This window comes from Lepidochelys kempii, chromosome 1, assembly GCF_965140265.1.
Source record: "Lepidochelys kempii isolate rLepKem1 chromosome 1, rLepKem1.hap2, whole genome shotgun sequence".
NCBI lineage: Eukaryota > Metazoa > Chordata > Testudines > Cheloniidae > Lepidochelys > Lepidochelys kempii.
The window spans coordinates 262776174-262786486 of NC_133256.1; the positions used below are offsets into that span (position 1 = coordinate 262776174).

Below are 10313 nucleotides of genomic sequence, written 5' to 3' on the forward strand. Positions count from 1 at the left end.
CATTTATTGGACAGGGGTCAGAGGATCTTTCTCTCAAACATAAAACTGTCAGTACCTTGGAACAGAAACACTGTCTGTGATTTCTCTCTCCAGTCCTGCCACAAACTCCACCCTCCAACCACTCTGAAACATGAACAGGAATACCATTCCACTGTAACATAGTTGTCCTTCGCTCCAGGCACTGTATGTGAGTTGAGTTATAGGAGGGGAGGAAGTAAAGCAATAGAAGTGTTCCTATACCAGGGAGCTAAGACTTCAGGAAGATGTGTTCCTTGCTTGTGGTGGGAGGTCCTGGGTACAGTAGTGGATGGAGAGACAGGTTGGAATGGGGAATGCAGTGAACGGGTCAGGGGCATGGTTGGCGAGGTCTGGACTGGTGGGGTCCAGCTGATGGGTGTGCGTGGAGGCAAGCTGACTCAGTATGCAAATTGCAGGACATGATATGGACAACTGCCTAAATGACTCCTAACTCCTATCACCAGCATACCTTTTTCTGTTAAAAAAACTAGAAAATTCAAAGGGAAAAATGTACTTTAAGGGAGAGTTAAGGTTGCTTGGTAGGATGTTGTCCCCTTGCAGAACGCTGAGTTGAGCAAAACTCAAAACTTCTGAAACCCAGGAAATGCAGTGTTAAGGTTGCCTAAGCAACCTTAACTCTGCCCTTTTTCAACAATGTCCCAATATGCCGTTAATACACATAACTTTACTCTGCCAACCCCCATAGTTGCTGAAATATACAAGCTCTTCATCTCCTTTGACAACCCATTCATGTTCACCCACAGGATTCCATCTTACACTAGTAAAGGACAAAAAAGATTGCCCATGTAATCTTCCTTCTGTTCCCTTGGAGCTGACAGTAGCCAATGGGAATTATTTGCATACATTGAAAGTGCAGTCAGTGTGTTACATATACCTTCTCTAAATGGTGGAGACAGTAGTTGGGGCTGCTTGGTAAAAGTGTATTTGTGATAGGAGGACGTGGATTACTTTGAGGTGTGTAGCAGACTTGTAGTTATAATATAACGAAATCTATGTTTTGCATCTTCCAGTATGAGTGAGAGCAAAGGGAAGAGCTACATGTGTAACTTCAGGATCCAGTAGGCACCATTTCAATGCAGAATTGTGTACATTCTATCATTAGCAGGGCACAGGGTTCTTATTACAAAGGGTATTATCAATAGCAAGTTGGAATATGACTACAGTCTAAGCATGTATTATCTGCATGCCTTCCAGGTCACGTGTGTGTCAGGTGTAGCTGTACTGAATGGTGGAGGCAGTAGTTAGCTCTGCTTGGTAAAGGTGTGTTTGTGAGATCTGTGGATTACTTTGAGGAGTGTGACACAGCAGTGACTGTGATATGAGAAGTTCCATGTTTTGCACCCTCTCATGTGTGTGAGGAAAGGGAAGAGGTGCATGTGTACCTTCAGGATGAAGTATGCACCATTTCTATGCAGAAGTGAAGAAGGTTTTGTCAGTAGCAGGGCACAGAGCTTTTATTACAAAGGATATCAGGAGTGAAATGGAATATGAGAGGATTCTAATGCTTTAATGATGGTTAAGTGAAAGTGTAGGTTGAGATGGTATCCTGTGAGTAGTCTTTCTGGGAAGTTGGCTAAGGGTGTGAGTGTGTCAGGATCTGCAACTTCCTGAATCTCATAATACCAAGGGTCAGTGTATGTGCTTATTTAGATGTTGCTGAAAGAGGCTACAGGAAGGTGGCATGGACAACTCTTCCCCACTCCCAGCAAGTGTTAGTTGGAATCCTGTGGGTTAGAGTGAATGGGTTGTACAAGCGTTTCACCTACTTTTACATTTCAGCAACTGTGGGATTGGCAGAGTAAAGGTATGTATATTAATGGGGCACAGTGGGGCATTGCAGAAAGAGGGCTGAGTTAAGGTTGCACAGGCAACCTTAACTGTGCATTCCTGATTTTCAGATGTTTTGAGTTTTGCTCAACTCAATGTTCTGCAACAGGATGACATGCCACGAAGCAACACTGCTCTACCTTAATTTAGTTTTTTTGCCATTGCATTAGGTGACGTATTCTTACCAAAAGAGATAAGTGTCACATTTAGCTAAGGTCAGTTATCTAAACTGACTTTTAAAGCCACTTCTATTCTGATCTATGCAGGTCCACACACAGACTTGCACTAAACTAAACCAGTTTTCATTCACACCTGTGGACATTTGGGTACAAGCCTGTGTACAGACTGACTCTTACTTCCCCGTGCCGCACTGGCATCAGCATGGAGCCTCACGGACTGCTGGTCTGACGTCCCAACTCATTTGACACAAGCTAATGGATGCAATAATGGATTTTAGCTGTTAATGACCTAGGTAAAAAATGAACCAGTGACTTATAGGTTAGACGTTCCATATTATATTCTTAATCCTTTGAGCCATCTACTATCTCCCTTGACCACAGTCCAGTCTGAAATTAACAACCTAAAGGTGAAAGGCTCTATTTTCCATTACCGATGAAATGTGATTCTCTACAAAGTCAAAGCCCTCATTCTAATTTTATTGTCACAATCTGTCAGTAGTTTTGCTCTTCTTGCAGCAGACATGTCAGTGCCGCTCCAAGGGCTGGACCAAATTTTCACAGAGATGTGCCCGAGTTTTACTTTCAGGCAAGATCATTTGTGCAGCTACATTTTCAACTCACCATACTTAAAGCCCACTAGTTGACCAAACAAGCATGAAAATAAGTGGGTAAGCCATGCTTTCAAACCATCTATTTAAGCCCCCAATTGAATTTTAATCAGAGAGACATAAGTAGCACTAAGATTTGTATAAGTCAAAGCATTCACCCATTTAAGGAATTACGATTTACTGAGAAGCTCTCCAGAGATCAAACTATTTGCTTTCTGATTACTGGGTCCTGGACCAGCGCTTGGAGAAGTTGACTGGTCTTCAAAAGAATATCCAGCACTGTCTGGTTCTGATTTATCAGTGATCAGAAAATCCAATACCTTGTGTGGTATCAGATACAAAAATGGTTTTCAGCTTTCCAATGATATAAAGCATAGGTTCCCAAACTGTGGTCCATAGACCAATTACAGGTCGTCTTTGGCCAAGATACTTAACACATGCTACTAGGCTTTTTGTTTCCAGACACTGAAAATCTCCCCCTTAGTATTTGATATTTTTAAAGGCAGAAGGTAGAGTTAGGAGCTCAACTCTTGCTGACTTTCAATGGGAGCTGGGCACCTAACAGCACTTTGTGCCTTTAAAAATCTCCTCCTTTCCTAATATTACTTTTCTATGTAAGCTACTGCTGTGGTTGTCATAGGGGTGCTATGTGATCTCACATGAGAGAAAAGGTGCTCCATTCATGCAATTATAAATAGGAGGCGAGGCATCCAGTAAGGCCTGTATTAAAACTACGTCAACATTATGAAAAGTTTAAAGGTTTGCCGGTTTGAGAGATACCAAGCTATCACCAGTCTCTTGGCCAATAGCTGTGCTCTTTTTTAGCACTAGTTTTAGAGTGAAGAGAGCAAATCCTGAACTTTAGACCAGTGTAATTTCCAATGCCTGTTTTTCTTGATGATTAAAAAGCAGGAATCTGCTTCCAATAGTCTTTGAACCCTCTTTAGTGCCATACTTTGTTTTCTATTTTTTGCTGTTAGGAGTTGGCTGATGCCTCTCCGGGCACTCCACATATATCTATCTAAACCCTTAGGGAGATAAGATAGCACATATTTGCAAAATTAATGAAAAGTGAAAGAAAAAGCAGCTATAGGAAAAACAGTTCAGACTTTTCGTGGTTGTTGAAAGCTACATTTTGACTATGTTTTAGTCACACAAGTAGTTTCTTAGTTGTACAAATTAATTTGAGCACAGATAGAAGGATTATTTTTGTAAGTGCACTTGAAAGGCCTTCGTTCAACTAAAAATAGCTTACTTTGTGTACCCAAATTAATGCCGTCCAGTTGCACGTGGATACACATTATTAGTTAAGTCAAGAAATTTAGGGAGAAGTTTGTCTTTGCAGTTGCAAAATGCTCCTTTTTCTCACATATTTATAACTCTCCCATTTTGTACTTTTATTTTTTCCAAGTAAACAGCTTTGAACAACTGTTCCATCCTCTTTAATCAAACAAACAAATTGTTCTGTAAATGAAAAAAAGCACTAGAGCCAAGCTTCAGTTTGGTAGAAGACCTTGCCCTGGATTGATTAATGCTCGAGGTGGGGCCTTATAGGTGCCATAACAGTCGGTTCTCATGGGCCAGTGGAAACGCTTCACGAATTTGCGTGTCATCCTTGCGCAGAGGCCATGCTAATCTTCTCTGTATCATTCCAATTTTAGTATATGTGCTGCTGAAGAGGAAGGCCATGTCAACTGCCTACTGAATTTCACTTCAAAGCCATGGGAGCACTAAGAAGCTGGTGAGACCCAGCAGGAGGGAGGAGCCCCAGCCCCAGCAGCAGGTGTACTAGTTCTGTTCGTTTTCCTGAGTGCAAGCAATAGACATGAAGGTTGATGGGGCACTTTCCCATTGGTTTAATATTGGCACCTGTATTGGCTCCACCCGTTCTGTAGCAAAACGTTGGCAGCCTGTTCTACAGTAAAATACAGATATTCAAGATGTGTTTTCAGCATAAGTCCCTTTTAATGTTCTCACAGAAATGTACAGTTGGCTGTATCTATGCCTCCGAAAATACGTGCTTCTCTAAACTAACAGTCCCTTTTCTTGAATATCCTATTACCAGGGTGTAGATATATTTCTTTTCTCCCATTTTTAATACAAATGATAACATAGAGATTACTGGAAATTATACAGACAAATTTGGCAGGGTTTTCATATTTACCCAGATAAATGCGGAGACAGAAGTTTAATTTGGAGCCTGGTTTCCAAGAGTAGGTTATTTATAGGAATGACACATACTAGCAGACGAAACAAAGACAAACATTTCTTATATTTTTTAGGTGTTCATTCTCCTTCATTTATTTATTTTTTTACACACTGCATCAGTTTACCGCAAAAGGTATTTAAAAGGCAGCAATTTAAACATTGTTCTAAATCTGTTCAAAATCAAATATGTTCCACAATAATATGAGCTGTAGGAAATGGAAAGCAAAGTATTGCAAAGAGTATGCAAAAATGTATTGTTACTTAATCTCAGAATATAGCACTATAAGAGTGCATGACAGGGTGCAGAGAGACTAAGATATTTAACAGAAACAGTGTCAGGGGCATCCAATGAGCAAATGGACCACCTCTGCCATCTGTTTCCAACTCAGGTCCTACTCCCCACACCTTATGATCAGTGATCCCCACTCCCCCCAGGAGCAGTGACCCCCCTCTCTCTCCCCTTCTCCCCCCCACTCCAGGAGCAGTGACCCCCCTCTCACTCCCCCCCACTCCAGGAGCAGTGACCCCCCTCTCGCTCCCCCCCCCGGAGCAGTGACCCCCCTCTCTCCCCTTCTTCCCCCCCCGGAGCAGTGACCCCCCTCTCGCTCCCCCCCACTCCAGGAGCAGTGACCCCCCTCTCGCTCCCCCCCCCGGAGCAGTGACCCCCCTCTCTCCCCTTCTCTCCCCCCCCCCCCGGAGCAGTGACCCCCCTCTCTCCCCTTCTCTCCCCCCCCCCCCGGAGCAGTGACCCCCCTCTCTCCCCTTCTCTCCCCCCCCCCCCCCGAGCAGTGACCCCCCTCTCTCCCCTTCTCTCCCCCCCCCCCGGAGCAGTGACCCCCCTCTCTCCCCTTCTCTCCCCCCCCCCGGAGCAGTGACCCCCCTCTCTCCCCTTCTCTCCCCCCCCCCCCGGAGCAGTGACCGCCCCTCTCCTTTCTCCCCACCTCAGGGCACGGACACTGACCCCCACCCAAGCTGCCCGAACCAGGATGTCCCTGGGGGGGTCTCTCCCTCCCCGCAGAAAGACCCGGATGTTTTTGGCCCCCAAGGGACGCGCGAGTCGGTCCCGGCCCCCCTGCGCGCAGGGTCCCGCCGAGCTGTCCCCGCCTTGCCCCGCCCTCCCCCCTCGGCCTGTCCCTGCGGAGCCCGCTCCCTACCTGGCAGCTTCAGCGCGCGGGACAGCACCGTGGCCATGCTGAAAGCTCACGGTGCGCATGCGCGGCGGCCCGCGGCTTGCTGGGAAGTGTAGTTCTCTAGCCGGGTGGCCACACAGGGCTCACGCTGCACACAGGAGGCGCGGGGCGGGGCAGAGACCCCTGCCTGGCCCAGGGAGCCCTCGGGTCATGTTCCCATCGCTCCTCGTAGTTGCTATTGTTCTGTTTCTCTTTCATTGTTATTTTAAAGTTAAAGCTCTATTATGAAATAAAACGATGGGGGGTGAGGGGGACAAGAACCACCAGTTACATTTAAGGTGGGACTCGCCTGGGTGAGACTGGGCTTGCCGCTGTACAAGGTGCAAAGGCAGAACTGCTGATCTCTGCCCTATACAGAGAGACAGGGATCAAATGTCAGCCACACTGAGAGGCCACCAGGATCATGCTAACTGACCGCAGCAGTTTTTTTTTCCCATCAGTCAGCAGCACCAGACCCAAATGTTCAAAAATCATGAGATTGTGCTTTAAATAATGGGAAATGTGGGGTTCTTTGTATTTGCCTTCTGGTTTTTGAGCCTTAGGGTTCACATTTTCCAGGTTTTTTTCACAACCGTGAGGCTATAAATTTACTTTAAAAACAAACAAACACAGATTCTCACATAATCAAATCATTTCGGCAGCTGGATCTTTTAGTAAATCACTACAGCGTACAAGACTTGGTAGTGTTGTTGAGTGGTGGCAGCATTTTACTGCTGCAGATGAGGTTTTTGTGGGGCTGCAGACGCTAGTGAGTTTGTGAGGCTCAATCCTGTAAACGTTTACACATATGTTTAACTTAGTCACAGGAGTAGTGTTGAAATCAGGAGGACTCCCGTGTAGGTAATGTTAAAAACCTGTGACAGTTTTGTGACTATGTAAGCCTTTTAGAATCATAGAAATGTAGGGCTTTGTTGAAGAGAATCTGACAGCGTCAGTCTTATACCCGTTAAGGAAACTTGTGATAGAGGAGGTCAAATGCTATCCCGCAGAGAAGTACTTTCTAAGAACCAGCTTCTGGAACAGATTAGAGCTGAAAGCAAGAGTGCAAGCAGAAGGCAGACAGATAGAGGTGTCGGAGAATCTGGACTTTTCATTTCTGTGTTCCGGACATCTGGCTCCCATGCCCTGAGCAATCCCGTGGTTTACAATACTTGTCAATTTGTCCCGCAGTATCCCAAAGTTTAAATAAATGCAAAAAAGTCTCTTTCTCCAACTTCAGAGTTAGGCAGGGGTGCTATGTGAGGTCAAATTCCAGCAAGAGCAAATAGTTTGTGCTGCAAATTCATGCAATTTGATGCATGGATGGCAGAGCATAGTGTTCGGGATTTTAGTGATGTACCAAGCATGAAAAATGAAATTTACCTACTTTACATTGTGAATGTGAGCTAGTGATATGCACTGATTTACATATAAATTGGACACATCTAATTTACTAAGCCCAAGCAACAAACTTTTCTAAAATAACACTAAGGTTGCAAATAGACCATTAATTTACAACAATATTAAAATGTCATTCAAAAAAAAAGTTTGAAAGTCAAGAAATGTGCAGTTAAGCTTGAAGAGTTAAAAGTTTCAATGTCAGGAGTTTAGAAGGCCATTTATAAAACTAAAGTGCCAGAAAGTCTGGAAATATTTGCTCAAGTTCCACCACCAATGATCACTCTGCAGCCTTACCTCTATTATTCTCTTCTGCCTAGAGGGAAGATCCTATTTACTGCACATGAAAGAAATTGAGTCTGTCCTGACAACTGAGTTTGGTTTTGGGGGGCAGATTCTGTGCCTTTTGAAATCACTCCAAACCCAGTTCCAACAAGGAGCTGCCATTTTTGCCTTTGTTTCTCTCCAGGGACACAGAGACGCCTGCTTGCTGACTTCAACTAATTGTGGCAGCCCATAGCTCCTGTGTTTGGAACCTGGAAAATCCGGCTAGCTTCACACTCCCTCCTCTGGGGCCACCCTCCAGAGATAAGAATGGGTCATTAACCCATATGTCCCATGTGTCCCCGCTGACAACTCATGAGGTAGTGACCTGAATTGAATCCATACTGCCTGTGGTTTCTCCCTGGAGGACTACTTCAACAACCCATAACAAGTGAGCTATTACATATCTCTTTCATAACAGACAGTCCAACACTCATATGTTTAGGATCATGACCAAAAAGTTGATCTCTGGGCTGTAGCTAAAGTTTGAAGTCCCTGACCAATACTGGGAAGATAAATAGGGTTGAGTGAGGTTTTGTTCCTACAACAGAACGATGAATAAGGTCTGTACCATGTGTGAAGGGTTATATAGGAGAAGCTGAGCTGGTCGAAACAAGGTTAGTAGATTTCATGGAAAAATTGAACAGTGAAAATGTTTCACTTCATTCAAAAAATTCAGTTGGTCAAAAAATTATTTTTCAATAAAAAAATTAAAATAAAAAATTCCCATTTCCCCCCCGCCAAAAAAAGTGTGTTTTGTTTCAGTGCATAATAAACCATTTTCTCACACATTTTTTACTCCCCCCCCCCCCCCCCCGGAAAAAGGGGGAGGAGGAAGTGAAAGTGTGAGAAAGTATTTATTTCTCTCGAGAATCAAAACACAAGTGTTTTTGTGTGTGTGTGTGTGTGTTTTGGGGGGGAAGAGACAGCAGGAGGGGCATTGCTGGCACATGATGGCATATATCACATTGCAGGTGAACGAGCCTCCGAAAGTGCTGATGTGATTAGGCCCTATGATGGTGTCCCCTGAATAGCTATGTGGGCACAGTTGGCAACGGGCTTTGTTGCAAGGATAGGTTCCTGGGTTAGTAGTTTTGTTGTGTGGTTGCTGGAGAGTATTTGCTTCAGGTTGGGGGGCTGTCTGTAAGCAAGGACTGTGCCTGTCTCCCAAGATCTGTGAGCGTGATGGGTCGTCCTTCAGGATAAGTTGTAGATCCTTGATGATGTGCTGGAGAGGTTTTAGTTGGGGGCTGAAGGTGATGGCTAGTGGCATTTTGTTATTTTCTTTGTTGGGCTTGTCCTGTAGAAGGTAACTGCTGGGTACTCTTCTGGCTCTGTCAATCTGTTTCTTCACTTCCGCAGGTGGGTATTGTAGTTGTAAGAATGCTTGATAGAGATCTTGTAAGTGTTTGTCTGAGGGTTTGGAGCAAATGCGGTTGTATCGTAGAGCTTGGCTGTAGACAATGGATCGTGTGGTGTGGTCTGGATGAAAGCTGGAGGCATGTAGGTAAGTATAGCGGTCAGTAGGTTTCCGGCATAGGGTGGTATTTATGTGACCATCGCTTCTTAGCACTGTAGTGTCCAGGAAGTGGATCTCTTGTGTGGACTGGTCCAGGCTGAGGTTGATGGTGGGCTGGAAATTGTTGAAATCATGGTGGAATTCCTCAAGAGCTTCTTTTCCATGGGTCCAGACGATGAAGATGTCATCAATGCAGCGCAAGTAGAGTAGAGGCATTAGGGGACGATAGCTGAGGAAGCTTTGTTCTAAGTCAGCCATAAAAATGTTGGCATACTGTGGGGCCATGCGGGTACCCATAGCAGTGCCGCTGATTTGAAGGTATACATTGTCCTCAAATGTAAAATAGTTATGGGCACTGCTATGGGTACCCGCATGGCCCCACAGTATGCCAACTTTTTTTTGACTAACTTAGAACAACGCTTCCTCAGCTCTCGTCACCTAATGCCTCTACTCTACTTGTGCTACATTGATGACATCTTCAGACTACAGACTAACACGGCTGCCACTCTGAAACCTATCAATTCTGTAAACATCCTTGGTGACTCATGAGTGGACTTTTAAGGAGAGTCCAAGCGTGTGGCTGTAGACATCTTTAAACCTGACTCCCCTCTTGGTTCATGTGTGGTTTTAAGAGGTACACAGCCTGTAACTGCAGACAATTCTGTCTCATATTATGCAGTTAGTATTGTTTAATATTTATATTACAGAGTGCCTGGAGGCTCCATTCAGAATTTGGGGCCCCGTTGTGCTAAGCGCTTCACAAACATATACAAAGACACTGGTCCTGCCCTGAAGAGTTCACAGTCTAAAAACTCTCCCGAGTTCTCATAGATTGTGGGAAAAAACCCATATAAACTAACTTTAAACTTAAGCCACAAAGGCTTATGAAAACAGCCAGCTCCCACTCCTCACTGAGGAGAATAGAACAAAACATCTGCAGTTGCTATGCAGCACCATTTTTGAGATGTGGCAAAAAAACATAACGGAGAATTTTAAAAAAGATCCTTGACCTCTCTGCTCAGACAGTTTATGATTGATGCTT

General features: G+C 44.5%; 1 protein-coding gene and 1 non-coding gene across 2 annotated transcripts in view; both read right to left on the reverse strand.

Moving 5' to 3' along the window:
- FAM234B (family with sequence similarity 234 member B) overlaps positions 1-6091 on the reverse strand; it is a 28490-nt gene extending 22399 nt beyond the window's left edge. Inside the window, exon 1 of the mRNA XM_073327322.1 lies at positions 6016-6091. Coding sequence (XP_073183423.1) covers positions 6016-6052 — 37 coding nt within the window. The 5' untranslated portion in view covers positions 6053-6091. The remainder of the gene's footprint in view (positions 1-6015) is intronic.
- LOC140905681 (U6 spliceosomal RNA) lies at positions 4232-4336 on the reverse strand. The gene has a single exon (XR_012156920.1). It is a non-coding gene; the product is annotated as a U6 spliceosomal RNA (small nuclear RNA).
- Positions 6092-10313: the final 4222 nt, after the last annotated feature.